General features: G+C 40.1%; 1 protein-coding gene and 2 pseudogenes across 1 annotated transcript in view; 1 reads left to right on the top strand and 2 right to left on the bottom strand.

Moving 5' to 3' along the window:
• HSD17B12 (hydroxysteroid 17-beta dehydrogenase 12) overlaps positions 1–24,405 on the bottom strand; it is a 112,637-nt gene that overhangs the window by 11,421 nt on the left and 76,811 nt on the right. The window contains exons 5-8 of the mRNA XM_016197655.2: positions 24,244–24,308; positions 23,352–23,396; positions 7,232–7,266; positions 585–666 (exon numbers count right to left, since the gene is read on the bottom strand). Of these exons, the coding sequence (XP_016053141.2) occupies positions 585–666; positions 7,232–7,266; positions 23,352–23,396; positions 24,244–24,308 (227 nt within the window). The remainder of the gene's footprint in view (positions 1–584; positions 667–7,231; positions 7,267–23,351; positions 23,397–24,243; positions 24,309–24,405) is intronic.
• LOC148092047 (small ribosomal subunit protein uS11 pseudogene) lies at positions 11,687–17,032 on the top strand (annotated as a pseudogene).
• On the bottom strand, positions 12,952–13,045 carry LOC148092048 (U6 spliceosomal RNA; annotated as a pseudogene).

The following is a 24,405-nucleotide window of genomic DNA, read 5'->3' as shown; positions in this document are numbered from 1 at the left end:
GTGATCTGAAGAGGTGAATGGTAATATATAAATTACGACATCTTTCACAGTTCTGGAAAATTCTCATCTCACTCCAGAAGCAACAATAAACATCTGTGAATTCTGAGTAGTATGGCAAAATACACTCTCACCCAGTCTATCTTGTGCCTACTATGTGTATTTAAGTGCTGACTGGCTGTGACCCTTCTACTCAGCCCTTCGACTTGAACTGATGCTGTATGAAGGTGACTCATTCATGAATCAAATTCCCGATCTTAGATCCACTGACCTTATTTTCTGATCGACTGAGCTAACTGGCGTAGGCCAGCTGTCTCTGGAAAGTTCAAATATCAATTTTAACAGCAGTAAACTAGTGGGGGGAAAGAAACCATGTGTGGATCTGAGATCTTGGTGCCCATTTATAAAGTTTGTACCAATCAGTTCTCGTTGGCTCTGGCTCCCCTGAAACCGGTGTAGGGTATTTTCCTTTTCTTCTCATTCACTTGAAAACTGCCAAGAACAGAACTTCAAGAAAGTTCTATGCTCATCTCTGAGATGAAAAAGATCCCTCGTTTCTACTCTGACATTACTGAGAGATCGTTCACCTTGGTCGCAGAGTAGATGGTCAGCAGCGGGACTGGGCTCATGCCACTGGCAGAGGAGATGTTCAGAATCACTCCTTTAGATCTGAAAAGGAAAATGTTCCATAAACAGGATGAAATATATACACGCTGTTTGTACGTTAGAGATGGAGAGACAGATCGGAAACAGAATGACCCAGCTGTTTTCTAACGCACGTCTCTCCCTGCCTTTCATCAGCATGTGATGCGCTCGGTCAGTGAATGAGGCATAACTCAATCAACTAAAAATAGCTCTCGTTTGCAGTTCGCTCATTTCTCAGCCTTAGCAATCTGGGGCATGGCCGGATCAGGGCCACAGTCCCCGAGTTGACCTCCGCCCTGAGGTCTTCTCGGCCCACAGCACCAAGAATTCCCACCTGTGGAAGCACTCCCAGACCCCCTGCATGCCTTTGTTCTGGTATCATCACGTATTGCCTTGCTGTGGCGTTTAATCATTTTTATATGCGTACATATTTCTCTCCCTCAACAGAACCATAAGCTTCTGGACATCACTCACCTTGTCCTCACTTTCCCTCAGCGCACCCAGCACAGCCGAGCATGTAACCAGTGCTTAATAAAAGCTTCTGGAAGCGAGCGCTCCCACCTTCCCTGGGTCACGGATACTCAGGTGCTAAATGAAGAGCTGACGCCAACATGAGACGCTATAGCTCAGCAGACCATTTTCTCTAGCGAAAAGGCAAAGCTCAAAAGTTTCTACTGTAACTTTTAGAGGCTAAGGGAATTTAAAAGTCAGAAAGTTAGCAGGAGTTACTAATTCTACAAATGAAAAGTAGCCTGGGGAAAGCAATACTGTAAATATACAAGTTGCTAGCAAGTATATATGGGTTAGGTGAGGTGTGGAATGAGGGTTTGGGGCACGTTAGATTTAACAGCCAGCTCTTCCCCCTCAAGTCCACTCCCATTGGGGGTGGTCCCCTTCTTTAGCTGCGCCGACCTGACCTCACCCCTCTGCTGCCCGCCCGGTCAGGTCCCTTCCCCTCAACCCAGTTTCCCAGTATCCTTCACCTGCATTTACTTCCCCCAAAGCCTATTTTTTTAATATTAAAAAAAGGGACTAGATCCTTTTTATGCAAAATAATAAGAGAAACATGATTAAGTGGCATCTCCATTATTTTAGACATAAATCTGAAAAGAAATAATCCCCAAAGGTCACCCGGTCCATCTGCCAGCCTCTGGGCAAGATGCCACTTCGACCGTCAAACGGAGTCTGGATCCTGGATCCTCCTCAGCTTAATTATCACTAGAAACAAGTTGTTGTTTTTGTTTTTTTAACTGAAGTCCTTGTTTGTAATACACACTTTCCTAAACGGTGACATCCATTAACATTTTGGTCACAGAAATCAAATTTCAAATTTGAAAACGTCATACTAGGGTTTTGAAGAAAGTTGGAAATTAGTCAATGTATTAATTATACCATTTTTGTATTTTTTTAAATTCAATATTATTTTGCATTAGTTTCAGGTGTACAGCATAGTGGTTAGACAATCATACACTTTACAAAGTGTTCCCCTTGATATTTCCAATGCCCAACTGGCACCATACATAGTTATTACAATATTATTGACTATATTTTTAATTTTGTATTTTTTGCTTATGTCTCTCGCAAAGACAGAAAAGCCTTTTCTTTTTAAATTTTAAGGTGAGAGTGTCCGACTCTCTATCAGGAGTTAGAAGCCAATCACTCTAAGATAAAAACCTGTGAATTAGCAATGAATTTCTGGTAATTTCATTTTACCTATATTTGTGAGAAATTCCTTTGATGAAAATGGACTAAAAACCACTTGCAAAACTGGAGATGTTTAATATAGCATTAGTTTATGGTGCTTAAAATATCTCCATCTTTTTAGGGTGTTGAAAATATTCAGAAATTAGCTTGTGGTGATGGCTGCACAGCTTTGTGAATATACTAGAAACCACCAAATTGTGCACTTTATAAATGAGTGGATTTTATGGTGTGTGAAATGTATCTCAATAAATCTGTCCAAAAAAAAGAGGAAAAAATATATATTTATGATATATTAGAAGGTGCCACCTTTAAGCTCAGAGCAGATCCCAATGAAGTGGAAGCTACAAAAGCGATTTGTTTTCACTAAAATGGATTCTTAAAACTTCACCAGAGCAATGATTTCAACACAGGAAAATTCACTTAAAGATAATAAAAACTTCTTTCCCGTTTTTGAATATAACAGACCAAATCAAATATGTCACAATTATGCAGCCTTGCTTGTTTAATTGTCTATTCCTTGAGTCAACTGAGATTTTTGTTTCTCAAATATTCCACCCTAATTACAATTTCTAGGAGGCAGCGTTAGTTTGAATTAGTGACAAGTCAGAATTTGAGGGTACTTGATTCACAACACAACATTTGCACTCCAAAGTACATTAAAACAAGCCTAAGACCAACCAAGTATAAAGCGAGAATGCACTAGGCCTAAGTAAATAAAAGGGAAGCATTTATAACCTTACTAAAGTGTCAGCAGAGGAAATAGCCCTCTACAAAAACTCCGTGCTACCAAGAAGCACACGTATTTGCTTGCCTAGCAGAAGCCTTCCTCCCACAGCCACATGCACAACAGCACAAAATCCTCTCTCTCTCCCCAAGGACAATCACGTTCGCCTTAGTTTTTCTGAATCATAAATAACGCTGGTACAGCTGCCTTAATCCCTGTACATGCAGGATCTATTCTTTACGCAGAGATGGGGGATGGAGAGTTGGGAGGGGGAGGCACAGAGGACTCGTCTTTAAAATAAACTACTCTGTTGAGCTCTGATCCTCTATCTAAGCTGAATTAGTGACGTCAAACCAGTTTCCATGGCACAGCCAGACTCACAACAACTCTGTTCTCTCAAGCAGAAGGACAAAAGGGGCTGCGCTTAATTGCACAGAGAAACAAACATAAAACCAAAGCCTGGTTAATCTCTCATTTTCCGGGGACTCGGGGAGCAATTCTAAGATTGGAAGGTACATTAAGAATATTTGCTGAAGCTCCACAATGAAGACTCACATCGCTTCAGCGCATTTCCAGTTTGTTATGACAAATAATCCAAATAAACAAGGCAAGTAATATTTTCTGACACAACATTCTTAATCCATCACGCGTCTCACTTGCTGACAGCCACACGATGGTGTCCTGGTGCGTATCACTGAGGCTCGACTAGAACTAAAACACTGCAAAAACCAAGTGGAGAGCACCACTGCTGATAAGGTTAGAACTCCCTCAGACCTGTGAAAATCCCTATCACAACACTCCCCTTCGTTGTCACCTGGATTAAAAAAAAAAAAGCCAAGGCCTTACTCTTCTCTACATGTCCCCCTATCCCAGGTTGTAGTAACCTTGTCTGGAGCTCTAGAAAAATATTATTGCCATAGAGGAAGCGATAGGTCTCCCTTGAAGTAAGTCACTGATTTCTGCCTTTCTCGGGAACCTCATCATTGCCCCACATTGCGGGTGAGGAGAGGGAGGTGGGGGCGTAAATGCCATGTGAAGAAATGGAACACGGTCAACCCTAGTGTGGACGTCGAACTGTATACAGAGTTTGACAGCAGTCAAGGGAGACTGTGTAAAAAAGACCATCACGATTCTTCATAGTCCCATTTCTTATCAGGGAATGCAAAAGTGTGCTCTTGGAGGGTCATTCCTCTTATTTTTAAGCTTAAACATAATGCTGAACTTGGTACAGACAGTTCTCTAACAGACTCTCAGGAAAACCAAGAAACATATCAAAACAGTTGTATGTCAGGAGAGAATCCTGGAACACAGGGTCAGGTAGATAATTAGAACTAGTGATCCAAGAGCTTTGTACAAATATTGCTTTGTTGAAGAAAGTTTGCAAACACTTGCCACATGAAAGAGAACTGCCTGCCCTAAAACACCATAACATGTCATAATTCCACCTTAAGCAATACAGTATGAAAGAGGCTATTTTTAGCTTTTCCATGGTTGTTATGGCAACCACCTCCTGGCTCCAGCTGTACACAATGTTTATAATTCCAGGGAAGTGGAGAGAGCAAGTTTCCTCTGTAATGTAATTATGCACTTTCTACCTCTATGGTAATATAATACCTTCGTTTGCTTGCAGATATTTGTTTAGTGATGGTCAGCTGGCCCCAGGCTATAGTTCTAGAGGGTTTGGAAAACCTCATACATCAGAGATAGAATCAGTGCAAGGGGGAAAAAACAACAAAGGATCTTTATATAGGACTGCTTTTACTAAATAGAGATGAATCTGATGGAAACCAAGCATAGGAAATATGCCATTTGGGGACAGTGTAAAGGGCAGGCTATAATACAATCATTTATAATGTATAAGGCTTACCAGGTGCTCTGTTAAACTGGAGTTCTTTCCTCTTGGGCATGCAGCCTCTGCCTGAGTCCAGGACAATGGAATGTGGGCAGAGTGATGTACAGCCCTTCCAGGCCTGGCCCACGAAACCTCCCATAAAATCATCCTTACTCTCTCACCGCCTCGCTAGCTGGATCCGGAGGACTTGGCAGAGAACTGCAATACCCAAGGGAAGAGGAATGGAGGCCCCAGAGGCAAGGAGCCTGAGACCCTGAACGACTGGGCAGAGCAGAGCCCTGACCACTGATTCACGTTGGCCATGCTGCAAGGGGAAAATCAACTCTTACAGTGTTAAGCCATGGAGATTTGAGGGTGGTCTGTTAGAGCAGTTAGCCTACCTTGACTAATACAACTAGAAACCCCTTGAACTCAAGTGAATATAGCTAGTCCTTCTCCTAACCAAAAGAACAAACTCATAAAATCCAGTCACATTTCTTACTAGTTCCTAACAAATGCCACGATCACCCCATGATGTCAGTTTCAGTCCAGCCTATGATGGCTTTCCGCCAGATCATTCCTCAACCTCAGTTTAAAATCAACCTGAGTTCTTAAAGGATCCAATGCATCTTCTGTATGCTCCATGATAAAATCTACTCAATGAATGCCTGTTGAATGGGTGGACCCTTTTCTTTGCATTCTTTGTTTTTATCTAACGCTTCAACTACAACCGTGATCGTAACTGCGAGGTCTACAGAGACAGGGGTGAAGTTCCTAGTACCTTGTGCATTTACTAATTATGTAGCTTCATAGCATTCATTTAACTTAAAGTAATGAAATTCTATGACTCTGAATCCAATACTTTATGGTCTGCAAAATATGTCATAACCATGACCTCTTTTGATTTAGGTTTTCACCAACACACTTAAAAATTCCTTTTACAATACCTCTGTGATTTAAAAGTATGTAAGTATTTCTTTTTTAATGGATGGACTTCCTACTCTGAATTAATACCATGTCACTTACAGCTGTCAAAGTAGGATCAAGGTGATGCTCCAAATTTCATCTCTCCTGAGTTCTATTCTGTCTGCCCTAATTCTCTGCAATTTTCTAGGGTTCTGGTCTGGTTTGACCACTGTCACTTCCATATCTGACCACCCAGGGGACACACTCCCATGGTCAACCAACAACAAGCAGTTTGAAGATTTTAAAGAGAAATGTGACTAAAGTCAAGCTATTAAAATATACAAAACTACATATAAAATGTTATTACAAACAAAGAGCATTGCTAAGGAGCAGTTTCTCAACCAGTCTCTGCAGATGCCAAACAAAATGGATTCCTAACCTCAGTTTCCTCATCTGTACAATGGTGGGAGGCTATCAAAATTAAATGAGTTAACACATATCATGCTCTTGGTACAACACCTGGCACGTAATATATACTCCATAAACATTAGCTGTAATCCCTTCCTGAAGCTGGTCAGAGGTTTCTACACAGAAGTAGGATTGTGGGTCTTCCCTTCTCAAAGCTGTGATTCCTTTGGATGTCTTCCAAACTCAAAGCTATTTTGCAGAGGAAGGATGACTGTGAAGCCCTAAATTTAGCAAATGAGCAAGCCAGCTCAAGATGCAAGCCCAGCTCTTTGCAACAGGTCTTCTTTGAAGGTCTAGCCATCATTCAGGCTTTTCCAAGGCAAGAACAGGGTTTAACCACAATTTCACACTTTGTGCTGTTTCAAATGTAAGAGCTCAACAATACATTTCTCAATAAAAATGAAGACATCCAGGGTATCCCAGTGGAACCCAATATAAAGTGGAATGATGAGGCTAGTGGACATAGTCTTTTCCTCCAAGCGGGGGTTTAGCATCCTATAATCATCTTATAGTCCCAATTCCCCATACGTCCATGCTCCCAGTAAGAACTGGAAAACCAGGGGATGGGGGCTTACTTCATGAAACTCCACTGATTTGGGCTCTGAGAGCACAGAGCTTTGAGAAAGCATTCCAGGGGATATCCCAGGAACTCTATCCACCCCCTCAGAATAGCAGGCAATTGAGTTAGTGATGGTGACTCAAGCAGACTTTTTATCCAGATCTAAAGGAACCACCGTAACCCCGGAGAGGGAAATAAAAAGGGAATCGAGTGGAAAAAGCCTCCCCCACCAGATGACTCACACTTCACCCTGTGACTCACCCAGCACACTGCTGTCACTAAGACTTGGAGGAGAGGTTCATTAGTCACTTTAGTGAATTTTTCAAAGAAAGGATTCTCCCTATAAATAATCATGAGCTCTGTCTCCCCAGTGTTTATGTGTGAGCTCGTGACTCACCTTTCTACCATGCCAGGCAGCACCAAGCGTGTCATCTGCAAGAGAGAAAAACAAAACATTCATGATGGCTGAAGATGCAACAGAGAAAAGGTGAAAAGAACTCGCCCACACAAACGAGAAGGGAATCACAAAGCCACTCACAACCTCCACAGACAGCGGTTTATTTTATATAGTCTATGTAATTTGTGCCAAGAAAAGGAATCAGATGAAATTACTAGAGAGAACGTTGGGAACACTTTCAGTGAACTTGGCTAAAATTATTCTTGCCTGATATGTAATACTGACAGAGCTCTTCAAATAATTAAGGATTTATGGTGAAATCTAAGTATCTCAAAATGCATTCTCAGGAAAGGACATGGGTCATCACAAGAAATACCGTGCCTACACGATTACTTAAGCTTTCTCATTTCAAGAGCTCAAATGATCTTTTCCTATCAAAAGAGCCTTTAGAAGGCCATAAAGTGGCATGTTGGCAAATACTAAGGATATCTTAGCATTTGCTTCTCTTGTTGCTCTAGCCAGGTGTGAGTGAAACTCATCCTCAGAGAAAACTGAGGTTAATCTGTGATCTCAAGTAACCAATGATGAAAACACAATATTTGCATTATTAACGGACTTCATGGGCTACACACATAGAAGATGATGACAGAGACTATTTGTAAACTGTTTTAAGATATAATTACCTAAGAAAAATTAAGATATCCACTAGCTTAGTCAAGGCCGTGCCATCAAGTACTAAGGTTAAAACATGAATTCTTGACTCCTAGACAACAACAATTTCCTAAGAAACAAATGCTGTTTTGCCACAGAAAAGTTTGCATGCATGCTAAGCATAGGAATTGTAAGCTTTCTATCTTGAATAATACTAGATCTTAATTAAAATAGCATTCTGATAAGAAGAGAATTTTTTTTCCTAGAAATATTGCCGCCTACCAATGGGCTGTATCTTATTTCTTTCTTTATTTTTTAATTGAGGTAACATTAATTAATAACATTATATTAGTTCCAGGTGTACAATATTATAATTTGATATCTGTATACACTACAGTGTGCTCACCACCAAAAGTCTAGTCTCCATCCATCACCATATATCTCACCCCCGTTCCCCGTGTCGCGCCCCCTTCATTCTTGGTAACCACCAACTGTTGTCTGTATCTATGAGTTTGTTTCTGTTCTGTTTGTTTCCTTTTTGTTTTATACTCTACATGTGGGTGAAATCATATAGTTTTTGTCCGTTTCCGTCTGACTTACTTCACTTAGCATAAGAGCCTCAAGACTCATCCATATTGTTGCAATGGCAATATTTAGAACAGCTGTTCTAAAAGGACAAGCAATAACAGGTGTTGGCGAGGATGGAGAGACAGGGCGGCCTCGTGCACTGTTGCAGGGGGACTGGACACTGGCGCGGTAACTACGGAAAGCAGTACGGAGGCTCCTCAAGAAATTAAGAATGGAGTCGCCATACGACCTAGCAAGTCATCCGGGTATTTACCCAAAGAATATGAAAATGCTAATTCAAAAAGATACATGCACTCCTATGCCCACTGCAGGATTATTTACAATAGCCAATACATGGAAACGACCTAAGTGCCCATCAATAGATGAATGGATAAAGCTATGGCACATATACATATACAATGAAATACTACTCAGCTAGAAATATTTTAAAGAAAATGCATCCAGACTCTACCAAGGTCTACTACGCAGTACTCCGAACCCAGCTGTCAACCTTGGAACTGCTGCATACACTTTTCTAGTAAAAACATGAATTCCAACTGACACTGCATCATAAAAGAGAGGTGGACACACTGCCGACTTCAAAATAGTCAAAGAAGTGTCTTCAAAGCCTGGGGGAGATTTGTCTGAATCTTCTGGCCCAGAAGAAAAAGCAGAGAACAGAGACCATAAGAAGGAGTGTGTTCTAAAGCATTCTTACATGTAAATCTAAGCTTTTCATGTTAATCTCATCTTCACAGAGTGATGGGGCAGAAGTTGCCAACTGTCCTCCAGCGTTCATTCTTTCCATAATATATAATAATTGAGTTTTCAGTTGAATATATGGCCTCTGTCCCACGCTCACTACCCCCCACAAAACCGTATTTTCTACTTCCTCTCTAACATCATGCGGTCCTGTGACTATGTTCTATCTAACAGATGTGAACATAAGTAAATACATATAACTTCTTGGTCATGCCCTTAAAGGAGAAAAAATATATATTCTCCTCTCTGTCTATTTCTCCCCCTCATGGCTACACTATAGATGTGACGGGAGGGCCTACAGCAGCCAAGAAGAAAGCCATGTGCTGGGACAGAGCAATGAGACGAAAAGAGGCAGGATCCCCAATGGCTGTGAAGCTTCTATGCTAAACCTTGACTACCTACCCAGCTTTTTATCTGAGAGAGAAAGAAATTTCTATTTTAAGCTATTCCTAGATCTCAATTACAGCAGCCAAACCAATATCCTAATATAATTTTACCACGTGCATTACTAAAGACCAACCAATATTAATATTTTAAAACTCAACAATTCCCAAAGCAAACTCCATCAGGGAGTATGCTGACCTCCCAAAGGCCTCACTATTTTAGAAGTTTTAAACACGGTTCTATTTCTCCTCTTTTCCAAGTTTGCTTGACCCCATTTGGAATATGCCCACTGGGCCTCAAACTAAACTCTATGGAACTGAGTCAAAGAAAAAGCTGATTTCAGAGCTTATGCTCTCAACACAGTCACCTCTCTTCTTCGCAGATTAAATAATAGCTCTTCGAATTAAATAGAACTCTTATGTGTTTCCTAAGATTTGCCTTTTTATAGGAGCATAGGAACTGCTCGATATATAGCTATCGAATGTTTAAGGCAAGTGTGGTACACAGCCAGGCCAAAGCTCTAATCCCGGCCCTTCCGCTACCCAGCGGTGCGACCTTGGCTTAGCTCCTCCTCTGCAGGGCCCATAAGCAGTAAAGCAGAAGGCGGCTGTATTAGAGGCCATCAGACTCAGTCTCGATGAATAATGCCTAGAAGGACCTGGCATACAGCTCATCGCAGAGCAAGTCCCCGAAAGGGAATCGGTGTCCCTCGTTGCCAGCAAACACTATTCTTCCAGGATGCAGCTCAGATAAGTATCTAGGCCTCCTTTAAGCATGTTGTGCCCCACACAGTTCAGAGCCAAAAACAATGACACATTTGAGGTCATCCAGTTCAACTCCTCACACAGAAGTCTCTGGACAGTTCCGTCAACATTTAAAAACACCTCAGGCCCGGCCGGGCGTGGCTCAGTGGTTAAGCATGAACCTAGGATCCAGGCGATCAGGGTTCGATTCCCAGTCAGGGCACATGCCCGGGTTGTGGGCTGCTGCCGATCAATGACTCTCTCATCATTGATGTTTCTACCTCTCTCTCTCCCTCTCCTTTCCTCTCTCTGAAATCAATAAAGATATATTTAAAAATAAATAAATAAATGAATAAATAAATAAATAAATAAAAACACCTCAGTTGGGATCTTCTCGGGGTACTAGAATTGTTCTAAAATTGGACTGCAGTGATGGCTGCACAACTCTGTAAATTTACTAAAAAACATTCAAATGTACACTTAAATGAACTTTATGGTACATAAGTTATCTCTCAATATTGTTTTTGGGAAAAAAAATCTCAATAATCATACGGATAAGAATTAAAGAACTGGATTCACAAAATACATTTGATGTTACTCTATCCAACACAGCAGATAAAAGAGCTCTAAAAATGCTGTATGCACATCGGCATATGGCTGGGGCAACATGAACTAATAAAGAGGCTTCTGTCCAGTGGAGGCCACGTTGTACTTGACCCCGAGCTTGGTGATGAGAACTCACTTACCATCTAGCAGGAGAACAGATATTTCTAGAAATCAATCATTACATCACAATGCTATGAGTGGTACCACAGAGGTAAGGACAGAGGGCACCGAGGCTTAGATGGACTAGTTACATCTGAGGAATTAGGAACGTGTCACAGATTAAAGAATAAACAGGGGTTCACCAGGCAGAAAAAAATTCTAATAGGAGAAACTGAGTGTAAAAATGCAAACAGCCACAAGAAACCACCATGCATGCTACAGAATCGATGCACTAAAAAACTCTGTTGAATGGATGAAATAAGAAAGAAGTACAAGTATGTGCATCCTAAAATATGTCATGCAATTTGCATATGGACGACATCATGGACAGCTTCCCCTGCTAGTACAGACAGATGTACAGCAGGCATATTAACAGTAATGGAGAATTTTATTGCAAGGACAGATTATATGCATTCTTAGCAACATCTAAAAACATTTTTTATTTAGCATGTATCAACAGGGGACCACAATGCTTAGCTAATGTATTATAAAGAGGTCCCTCAGCATTTTGTAAAGAGAAGCTATTATTCAGTTCCCCAGAGTCCTGAGATCACCAGAAACAGAATGAAGGACAAGACTGATAATGAAAAATGTTCTCATCTCTCTTTCTGGTGGCGGAGTCTGGACAAGACACACAGAAACGGCACCTCACAAGGGGAAGGAAAAGAAGGAAGACCAGGACATCAGCCCCGGTCTCAGGTGGCTGAAGGAGAAAACGAACTGGGTGTCTGCCACATCTGTGCAGCCTTCAGTGACACTTCTGTCCATGTCACGGATCTTTCTGGCAAGGAGACCAGCTGCCATGTGACTTGTGGGATGAAGGTAAAGGCTGAGCGAGATGGGTCCTCTCCATACGCTGCCACGCTGGCTGCCCAGGATGTGGCCCCGAGGTGCAAGGAGCTGGGCATCGCTGCCCCCCCACATCAAACTCCGGGCCACAGGAGGAAACAGGACCGAGGCCCCTGGACCAGGGGCCCAGTCAGCCCAGTCAGCTCTCAGAGCCCCTGCCCGCTCGGGAATGAAGATCGGACGGATTGAGGAGGTCACCCCCACCCCCTCCCACAGCACCTGCAGGAAGGGGGTTACCGTGGTTGCTGTCTGTGAACAAGACTCCTCAAATTCTTGTTTTCTGTTAATAAATTTGTGTCAGCTAAAAAAAAAAGTTCTCACCAGGGGTGGAAGGGTGTGTATGTGTGTGTAATAAGGAAATGAGACGTCACGTGCAAAGCAGCTAAGTGGCCTCTACAGGGTGGCCACTGACGGTTTAGCTCCCTACACAAAGGAGAGGGGATAGGCTTTGTAGGCAGCAGTCAATCTGGGGAGCTGCCAGGCGAGTCTGCGTCACCTGCGGATGGAGCCTTTTAATCTAACCAGGGATCTCAGCACCATAAGCATATCTAGTAAGTGTCATGCAGTTTTAAAGCTCAATTCAGATTTTTTTTCTCCAGGATATCAATTTATACATTTAAATAGTCCACTAAGAAACATCCCTTTAACCTGGGTTACTGAGGCAATACACATGTATACAATGGGAGCTACGTTTTTCTTTACGCTGTGTGCATGTCATACATTCAATGTCTCCATTCCGAATGGCAAAAACTATCCAGAAAATGACCAGACAAAATAAAACCCCACAAGACATCATCTCATTCACAAAGTTACATCTATGACTTGCTAAACATTTACATACGTTTTTGATGGTCTTCAATGTCTGGACATGTTCAAAATATATTCTTTTTACCCCAGTTTTATTGAGATATAAATGACATATAACTTTGTATTAGTTTAAGATGTTCAAGATAATGATTTGATACATAAATAAAAATACAATAAACTTAGTTAACATCAAAAAACATGGAATGTATTTGTGTCATCCTTGCACAGGGCCATGCTACTTTTCTCTGTGTCATTTCAATTTTAGTATATGCTGCGAAGTGAGCACCAAAACATATTCTTTATACACGTGAATCAAAACCCAAGAAGTTTTGATACCTTAACACAAAGGAAGGAGCAGTGTTTTCAATGCCTGGGTATTAAAGGGCCAGTAATACTTAATGAATGCTCAATGACCAAATGATCCCCCAAGTCTTCTCATGAAAAAGTTAAATTTTTTGCTTTATTTATCGGCTTCTCCTTTTAAATCCTGACTCTAAATTATTTCTCCTCGCCAATAATGGAACATCTTTTTTGATCTGTCCAATAATAACAACATTGAAAAGCCTGAGAAAAGTTAACCTGAAATCCGCATGCTTTTATAAAACTGATTAATGCCTTCATCTCTACTTAAAATCATCTTCCTTCTAATCAGATTATAAATCATAAATTCAATGTCAAGCCTTCTTTGTTTGGGTATATGCATACAAATAATTCCTAATATTCTATGGATAAACTGAGAGGCTTCATTATGTCCACATCAAATTAAATTCTCCTTAACATCAGGTTTTACACAGGATATTTTAACTCGGCCATTAGTAATCTCATTTTACTTTCTATGCATTAATTGGTATCTTGCTATCCGATTATTTATACCATATACCAAGCATTTCTGTGAAATCTCACTATCTGTCTGAACTCCAATTCACAGCTCACAAGCTGTTTCTGCAGTTAACTCCACGTGCTAACTTTAGGCTATCTGCAGGTGATAATTGCTGTACCAGGAAATTTTTTGTTCCCCTTAAGATATTGCTAAAATAAGGTTAACATAACTTGTAAGTTCAGTGGTTAAGAACATTAAAAAAGTAGTAATAAAAATGATTTCTATACTTGTTTCCAAAAATATAAAGCAAACGATTTTAATTTCTTTCCCGAAAAGTAGATAACATTCCTGCAATAGTATCTGCTACAACAACGAGAGCTCCAAATCCTTGTAGAGAAAGCAAATGTTCCCTATTTATATATGTATATTTTTAACAACAATTTCATTCATCCTTACCACACACAAAGAAAGACCTACAAGCCTAAAATCAAAAGTGGAAGGGTCAATGTTTGTTATATCACACCTGATACAGCATCACTTTGTATGCAAGCTGGCCACAGACAGCACACATACACAAAGATAAAGGGAAGTCTTTATCAATGACAGCTCAATCTAAAATTCCTTTGGGGGACACTGCATATTTGTTTTCAAGGGTGAAATATTTACTAGTGTTTATTGCCATACCTATGTATATTTTGGATAGGAAATAAATAGATTCATTTTGTTCATACAAAATCAAAATCAGTACTATTAGATCATTTAGTTGAGATATCTAACTCAAAAATGTATTGGCTAGCCTAGAAAATACACAAAAATGTTATATTAAAATGTCACAAACGAATTGGTAATCCTAAATAGTTCTCATATTTTTGGAAATTGTTTGCATTGTTTTGTAATTAGAAAAGCTCCCATAATTAATGTTATTTCTAAAAGCAATTAACATGAATAATTTTTTCTCTTTACTACTCTGGCACCATAATCAAGAGTCTGTAGAAGAAACTTTTATAGTCAAAACCTAACTAGGTTGCCCAATTTTAGTTTAGTATGAAACTGATCACACGAGCAAATGATTTATTTTTACAAGCAAATTATTTTCGCATCAGGTAAGCTCTGGCTCTTGGTCATTTTGGGGGAGAGAACAGTACAAAGAAAACACTTTTTCGTAATGCTCAAAAAGACAACCAAAACCCCAACTGGAAAGACTAAAATTTAAGATAACTTAGTAAAATAAGAAAACGAATATTGCCACCTGTATCACCATTATATATAAATAGGAAAGAAAGTGTAACAACTTGCCCCGGAATCCAGGCAAAGCCCCAAGAATCAGGCTATTCATACAATAATTAGGACCACAAATAGCCACTTTGTTCACTTCTGCCCTGCCCTCTACCCCAGAGTAACCTGCTTAGAGTAAACAGAGTCTGAATTCAAGCAACTGAAAAATAAACCCACACAAATTAGAAGAAAATAGATGTAAACGCTTTAAACAGGTTTTCAATTGGAATCATTAACAATAATTTTAAAAATCATAGCATAATAGTGAAAAGAACTGCATAAAGTAGCAACAGTGTTACACAATGCCTGTTTTGGAGAAACTGGATGGTAACTTGATTGGAAGTCATGCTAGAATGATATAGCACACGTTTCCTTTGGCAAACTGTGTAATTTGAGCTCTGTGTTACCAAGAACACGACTTAATTAGAAATGCTTACAATTTTACCTGTATGGCTAACTGAGCATTTACTGTGCAGGGGAGGAAAGCTCAATTAGATCAAGTTCATACAGTGCTCTGAGATCCCGAGCACCATTTGATTTTCCTCTTTATTAATGTTTAAGTCTTTGTGGAAGAGTCCTCCTTGCCATTTCCCACCTTAAAAACCAAACATATTGTAATAAATTCAGGTCTGATATAAGTTAAAATAATTTCACAAAAGAATAAGAAAAGAACTTTCCAAAACAGAGCACTGCAAGTCAATTAATAATAATGGATCTAAAGCTATAACGTATAAGCTCTAAAAAAAGTTAAGATAAAAGAACACATATACCATCATAGACTCTTTTTCCAAATTTAGCATACTATAATATGCTAAGAGCTTCCAGTACTTAAATCTCCCCCAAATAAGCTGACTTCTTAACAAGTTACAGATTTTAGGAGGAGAAAAGAATCCTTCAAGTTCTCAGAGAGATTTTTACATTTTCACCCACATGTAAGACATTTCTCCTATACTGGCCTTACTCTGAGCTAGAAAGAACCTTGGAACCAATCTACAGCTAACTCCATTTGGCAATCCCAACATTTTGTAGTTATGTTTGGAACAGCCCATTTCTATGAGACCCTAAGGGCTAAATGTATCCAATAATTTAGAATTTTTAGGAGCATAATGATCGCTGTTTTCAAATGGATTAAAAGACTCTAGGTATTAACTTGGAATGTCTTCATCTAGAAAAGCCCTGGGTGGGGTTCAGGGGTGAAGGTCATACTCTCCTGCCTGTAACTTACTAATTTCCCAATGTTGTTAACTTGAATTCCTGAGGCAAGGGGGGGGGGGAGGATAAATTCTTAGCATAATCCCTAAATTAAAAACAATTAGACTGCTGAACAGAGATGCTTCTCATAGATTTCCAAGTTAATGGAGGGCTCCCCCTACTGGTATCATGTCACATGCCAGAGGCAAATCCATGTAAGAAAAAGGAAACAAATTTTCATCCATCTGTCGATCCATCCATCCAAACATTTATCACCAAAAGACAGGGCATAGCATTACCTGCTTCTGGCTGAGTAACATTCAATGAGTACACAGTGGTAGCAGAAAGAAAAAGCTAGCTTTTCAAAAGCATGCTAAGGGCTTCATACTCCAAGAGTTTTAATTTCAGATAATCATAGGGATGGAAGAGATTTTAGTCAAAGCCATTCTTATCCGTCAACATCACTAAGCAATTCTGCAATTTGAGTAGGCTGAATATTTGGAGCTACCCGAACAGCGGAATGCAAACTCAATTGCCTAAAAGGGCCAGGTAGGAAATATACACTAGTACAGCAAATCAGACAATAGGGACTAGTGGGGACTGTGGTAATTTAGCTGCTACTCAGTCTAATCACTTGTTGCCACTCAGCAGTTCAGCTCAGTGTTACCTGATTTTCAGATTTTTCCCCAAGAGAATCTAGAAATTTGGGTGTGAAATGTCCCCATTTTGAAAACACTGCTTGAGCCAACCGAAGTATGCCAGTAGGGCACATTCAGCCCACAGACTATTGGTCTGCAACCTCTGACCTAGAATCAGAAAAGGAACTCACCTTCTGCCCATTCCCCTTCTGGCAGATTCAAAGATGAGCACGTTCTTCCGATTTACTTCAGCATAGATATCAACAACGGACCCAAGTTCAGCCTTCTAGGGCTACACACAGGAAGTGTGATCCTTATTCCCAACGAACTAGAATTTTCAGTTTTTTAATTAATTTATTTTTTATTCAAAAGCATTCATTGTATCCCCACCATATGTGAGGCCTGAGGCTAGGAAATGGCAAGAAACAGAAAGGTCGAGACACTGGCCCTCGCATGGTTTATAATCCGTAGGGAGACACTCAACTAAAAATGTCCAGCTGAGCGAAAGGAAGACGCTCAGTGTGCGCTGAGACTTCCTGAGAGACCTCATCTCGTCTGGAGGGATCAGGAAGGTTCCCACCCCTCACCCCCAAGTCCATACTTTAATTGAGAACTAAAGGATGAGCCTGCCATGGAGAGACCAGCCTGAGGGAACATTAGGTTCAAAGGACTGAGGGAAGGAAGGCGCTATGACCTGAGCACAGAGTCAGAGGGGAAGAGACTTGAAGTGAAACGGGGGGGGGGGGGGGGGGGGGGGGGGGGGGGGGTGAGCCGGGGCACGTCAGGTGGGTCCTTCCTTCCTTATGGGTCGTACTCACGATTCTGGACTGGAAAAGGAGAAGTCACTGAGGATTCAACAGGGGTGCAACACAATCTGATGCAAATAACACTGTGGCTGGAGTATGGAGACTGGAAGGCAACAAGTTGGATGAAGAAGCTGATCAGACTATTCTAGCAGTTCCAACTGAGGAATTTCGGGGCTGGAATCTGGAAAGTATCACTGGGGATGAAAAGAGGTGAGCTGATTTGTAAAATAATTAAGAGGTAGAACTAAGTGGCCTTGATCAAGAGTAGGGGCATGTGTGTGTGTATGTCTATTTGTGTATGTGTGCATGTGTATGTGTGTGTGTGTATGTCTATGTGTGTGTGTGTGTGTGTGTGTGTGTGTGTGTGTGTGTGTGTGTGAGCATGGTGGCAGCGTTTCCTTCTTCATGCCAAATATTACTAGCTCTTTCAACCATCTCTAACAAAACATAGTTTCAAGTCCCTACTTTGGTTGAATCTGTGATGCAGGAAGAACTAAATTATGGCCCCTGCTTAAAACTCTTCCTCCCCATCCCCACAAAAGCAAAGCAAACTCAGTGGTACTTCGCTCCAAGTGGCCAAGTGGAGGTTGTTAATAAATTTTACCTTGGGCCACACCCTCGCCCCCTTCCTTCTTTGCTCCAGAAAGGGAAGAAAGAGGGTTGGACATTCCCTCCAGTTGTCTGAATGGTAGCCGGGAAGTTTCCTGAGGGGTCAGGTACCGGCAGGGCCCCTCCCTATCACCCACCCATTCACCACGCCCAGTAGTAGTTTCCGGAGCCGGTACCAGCGCCAGAAATGATTTTGCCACCCCTAGGGAGCTGGTTTGGGCAGCACCCATCTGAAAAGGAGTGAAGAGTCTATGGTGTCTTGAGATCCTAAAACTGTTAGTAAAGATAAAAAAACAGGCTGAGAGAAGGAAGGCAACTCCACATCTGGCAGATGCTAAAACAAGTGATCTCAAATCAGAAGCAAACACAAGATGTGTTTTGGAACTTGTCTTTGGGGCCGTGTGAAGCTCAGCACCCTACCTGTTGAAACTGGACTTGTACTTACCTGCCTTTTTTCCACAATTCCTCTAATAATCAATATCGGCACAACACTTTCATCTGCAAATTCCTCAGTGTTCTGAGATGGAAAGCCCTCCAGGCATGAAGCTCTATTTTAGAAGAGTTTGGTTCAATACCCGGAGGTTTAAAGATCTCTAAACTCCACCATTTCTGCTCTAAAGGTCATTATCTGAGATCTTTGTCACAGAGCACATGAAATGACAAGGAAAAAACCCCTAGCTAGTAGGGCTCTCTTCCAGGTTAAGGCCACTCTACCTGCCATACTGGCCACCTATATAGAATTTATTTCCACACCACTGCTCTTCTCACCTTGGCATCTACATGCTCTGCAGGGAACAAGAACAAAACTATATTTAACCCTGGAAGATATGAAAGCAAAACTGGAAAAGCAAGCAACAAGGCTTCTAAACACCCCTTAGGTTACCTCAACTAACTGCATCATGCCGGGTAAAGGGAAAGCCCAGTGAACAAAGTCACTAAAAGGGAAAAAAGGAATAAATCTAAATTACTGAGTAAGATGAAAAGTGAAACAATCAGATGGAAATGCAGAGCTCGTAGCCAGGGAGAGAGAGCTAAACTGGACTCTGTGAATAAACATCAGGGGTCTATAGGCAAAGGCACTCGGTTAGTATTCCTCCCCCAGTATTCCTCTGTCCCACTCACCACCACTTCGTCTGGTGACAACCTGCCATTCCTTTGGTCAGGATACTTCACTTTTATTCTTCTGCTGCTGGAATATGACACTTATGTGACTTTTACAATCTGAACTACTGATGTAGGACAGGAGCACATGGACCAAGCAATAATCCTGGTCATTCAATGCTATGGTGTAGCACAAAACTTAAAAGATGCTGGGGCCCTACCAGCAAACATTTCCAAATTCCTGGCATGCTTTGCAGCCAGTCAACCCCTACAGTGGTTTTGGTAAGGAGACAATACTCTGATCAACATTGATGGCGAGAAGAGGTTGTTTTCTTACTTATATAAACCTTTCGATGCATTCACTGTGGCTTTAGGCTGCAGATATCCATGCCTTCCTTCCCCCGATGTCCAGCTACCATAAAACTTGTAAGACTCTAGAGCCAGAACAATTCTCATCTTCTTTTAAGTTACCCCAGGGCTCCAAAGAACCATTGCTACTGAAAATGTAGCCCTGGCCCTGGCAACATAGTACAGTCAACAAAAGGACAATAGGCACAATTCATCAAAATATACCACGGCGCAAATGACAGCAGCCTGAAAGCGCTAAGCCTGGGAAGCCACAGGCAAAACTGCATCAAGGCGAATGCCCTCTTCTCTGTATAAACAGACAAACACAGATACCTAACATACTATTGCCACGTCCCTCTGCCTCTAGACCTGCCTTTCTAAAATGTAGATCCGTCACACCTATTTCTACTTTCAAGCTTCCTATGGCTCCCCACCCTTTGGAGCACAGCACTCAGGGATTCCTCCACAATTATGTCCTCGCTTAGTTTTCTGGCCTTCATGTTAGCCACTGCACACCGATCACCTCCTGCTGTGAGTCAAACCATTTCATATCTGAACTACTCAACTGTCCTACAGAGATGGTAACTACCCTGATCCTGCCTGTAGTACAATAAACATGGGCTCTCCTCCAGATGTCATTAACTCCATAATGACTAAATCAAGAGTTTTACATTGTTTTTCTTTTTTATTGGTTTCAGAGAGAGGAAGGGAGAGGGAGAGACAGAGAGAAACATCAATGATGAGAGAGAGTCACTGATCACCTGCCTCCTGCATGCCCCCAACTGGGGATGGAGCCCGCAACCCCAGCATGTGACCTGACCGGGAATCGAACCTCAACCTCCTGGTTCACGGGTCAATGTTCAACCACTGAGCCACGCCAGCCGGACAAGAGTTTTAAATTATTTTTCCAATAAAGCGCATATCACGAAGGTACAGGAAAATTTGCATTTATACTAAAGCTAAAGAATGATTGTTTGGCTTAATGAAAAGTGTTTTAAATAGCAAATATCCTGAGTGCTCTGTGAGATTTGATTTGCCAAAAAAAAAAAAGTTTACATACAAAAACGTAAGCATATATCCAGTTCTGCTTGTGATCCTTCCCATCAACGTGGCTCACAATATAATAGGAAATGGTGTGTTTAATAATTTAGCACTTGTCTCCACTAACTCATTTCATGGGCTCATGCATATATGCCCGTGTAAAAAGAGAAAGTGGGAGAGGAAGAATGAACGGGTGGGAGAAGCATTTTATATTTGTAGGGATATTAGGGCTGGTGACTCATTTTTATTTCATCATTATTTTGAACAAACTGAAAGGCACTCTACAGTGTGGATGTGAGCTGCTTTCTGCACATTTCCCCCCTGCACTACTCATGTTTAAGCAGGGACATGAGGGGATCACGACCGCACACACTGATCTGTGCTCAGATGCTGCTTGAAGGATGCAGTGCGTGGCCATGGAGCACAGCAAGCTGACTGGTTCTCACAGATCAAGGCCAAGACCTTGGCCTTTTATCATTAGTATTCTGTATTCTGCCAACCAAAACTGCAGGCCCTGGGAGACAGAGGAGGCCAGGGTTTTATGCTACGAGTGTATACATCAGTTAAGTTCTGACAAGCAGGAAAAAATACTAATGTGTCTAGTGTAAAGTTTTATATAGTTCATTTGACAGAGGAATTAAAATGATCAGGAGACTAATCGGACTAATTTGTAGCTAGTATTAATTCTATAAAATAAAATTTAAACACTTGGACATATTTTTCATCATTAACTCATTACAATATATTATTAAACACATGTACATAACTTTAACACTCATTTAAAAAAATTTTTTTTTAATTGATTTTAGAAAGACAAGAGGGAGAGAAAGAGACAGGCATCGATTGGCTGCCCCCGAATGCGCCCTACCATGTGCCCTGACTGGGAACTGAACGGGTGACCTCTCAGCACACGGGACAACGCTCAATCAACTGAGCCACACTGGCCAGGGCAACACTTATTATTTTTAAGCATTTGGCCAAATGAACTAGAAAAGATTATCAAAACAACTGTATGATATGCCCCAATCACTTCAAAAGGTAAAACCACAAAACATAAAAATTATAGGCTAGAAATAATAATTTTCATAAGAAACCTTGCTTAAAGTTATCAGCTTTAAGTTCAACTAAATAATAGTAACATTTTTAAAGGGCTCTTACTATGATCTGGGCACTATTCAAAGAAGTTTACGCATATTACCTTGTTTAATTTCCAAAATAACTCTTTGAGGTAAAAAGAATTATCACCCTCAATTTGTAGACGGAAGCACAGGGTAAGTAATCTGCTCAAGGTCATGTAGCCAGTAAATGGGAGGGTTATTTAATTAACTTGAAACCTCATATAGATTACTGAAGGATGATTGCCTATATCTCTATAAATATGCCAATCTATAAAACTATAGATATATTCATACTATCCCTGTCTTAAAGGCATCAATTTTGTGCTCATTTTCTTGCTCCAAGTATACTCACAGGTCCGCTTATTAGTAGTGTACCTCACTTAAACTGAATCATATGTGAGAAAAATCCTTGCTTAATAACAATGGAAAAGATACTAATTATTTGTTTTATAAAATTATTTGTCATATTAAAATACAAATCGTTTGATGTGTCCTTAAACAGTAAGCTCCAATGTTATGTGGTATGCATACATTAAGGATGTAACTTTCTTTACGGTAGAGCTGGTTTACCTGAATCAACCATACTGAGAAAATCATATAAAAACTGAATTAGCTAAATACTTTAAAAGCAACACATATTTTACACAAGGAGAAACACGGCCGTACATGAAAAGTTGAATAAGACATAGATTTCAGGGTCTTTGGACTTGAATAGACTGTGTAAGGGTTATGATTTCTCAGAACATGAAAACACAAGGAGAATTTTCTTTAAACATTCACGAGAGGAAAAGATCAAGATTATGACACAAAATGAAAATTAATCCCTAAGTGCTTATTTATATGTATCTGGTCAATTCTAATAGTTTTGAGTTAAATATTTTTTGATTTCCTTAAACTAGTATATATGAGTTATTGAAAATAAATTTAACTTTGCCATCTATATGTTCAAATTTAAAGTATCTGACATTGCCCGCAGGAATTCTGCCTCAGGCAGTATTTTCTGATGGTCTGGTATAATCAAGGTATGGCATCTTACTGTAGTTACTGTTATGTATAAGGAAAAATGGTACTCAGATGCTCATATCTGCTAGCTAGTCTTCCTTTTAGCATATATTAGCTGTGGTGTCTTTGGTCAGCATATACAAGTGGCGTGGCTATAATGTATGCCTAGCAACTAGAAACTAGAATAATTTTTATATGTGGGTAAGAAAAATCACTCCCATTACTTTTTAGTCTCATATTTCCCACACAATACTTTACCACAATATTTAACTCATCAACTTACATGTATCACAGAAAATACAAAATGGGAACAATTTACCAGTGATGACTCGCATGTCAATGAAAACTTTATAAAAATCAATCTTCAGCCTAAGTTAATGTAGTCCATAGGCCTTCCGTAGGGTTGCATATAATATGGGGGCAATTAATAAATGTTCAGTTGTTAAAAGGCAAAATTATACAGACATCTGTTTGGTATTCAGTTCTTTCTACTTCCTGAAGACATAAGGAAATAGACCACTTTCATCTGGAACACATACTAACATCAAAAGAAGAGTTGACCGAAATGAACAAGCTGATTATGTCAGTATCCTTAAACAGAAAGGACCAAAAAGGATGACATATTTATAAAGAAGCTGCTTACCTTACAAACAGAAAGAATGTTAACATTGATCAGTTTCTTGATGATCTGCAAAAAATTTTTTATTATTTCATATATATTTGCTCTTGGAGATGACCATACTATATATATGTAACATGAATGATCTGGAGATGCATTGAAAGTTTCCCTAGGTATTGCAGAGACCTCGGGAAATGACAGGAGTTGGGATAAAGAGACAGATTTTATTTTACTCTCAGTGTCATAGTACTTTTCTACCAAAAGCAGCAATTCATGCTAATATGTAAAATCCAAGGTATATGTGCAAGTAAAATCTGAAAGCAAAAAGATACACTTAATCTAAAATAAATATGAACATTTTGTAATTTCCTCTCTGCTAAAACGAAAGGGAGAAATGATTGAAACTAAGGTTTTCAACAACTTTTAAAAATATTACATATTCCTTCAATGATGTTAGTCTTTATTAAAGAATTGTGCATGTATCAAGGATACAACTTTCATTCTGGTAGAGCTAGTTTACCTGAATCAACTAGTATACTCCTATATATTAACAACTTTATGATTTTTAAATCGGTGTTTAGAATCCTAATACTTAAAATGGAGCTGTTTTGATATAATAAAAATAACAATAATAGAAGTACGGCTATTTTAAACCTGGAACCGTACATGAGGTTATAAAGACTTTCTCATTCAATCCTTCAAACATCCCTATGAAGTTTACTTTATGGGTGAGGGAATGGACACCAAGTATGGTTGAGATCACCCTCAGAGTAACTCAGGCGGCAAGTAGAAGAGCCAGGGGTTGAACTTCAGGCAGCTGGACTCTGGTGCTCACAGTCTGACCATTATACCACATTGCCTCCCCAATACCTGTGTGCATTCGTTTTGTTACCAAAATATACAAAGAAAGACTTACATTGTCCAAGTCAGGAATTTCCAAAAAGTATTCAGGATACTCATATGACATTCCCACGTTATTCACTGAAATAAGACAAGATTGTTAGCCTGCTAACATATATATTTTACAGATTTTTTAAAAATACTGGGATTAAAGATTTCAATACTAAAATGATACAAT

The sequence above is a fragment of the Miniopterus natalensis genome, chromosome 11, assembly GCF_054644295.1.
Source record: "Miniopterus natalensis isolate mMinNat1 chromosome 11, mMinNat1.hap1, whole genome shotgun sequence".
In the NCBI taxonomy this organism is placed as follows: domain Eukaryota; kingdom Metazoa; phylum Chordata; class Mammalia; order Chiroptera; family Miniopteridae; genus Miniopterus; species Miniopterus natalensis.
Note: the sequence above shows the minus strand (reverse complement) of the source record. Positions and strands in the feature narration are given on the sequence as shown.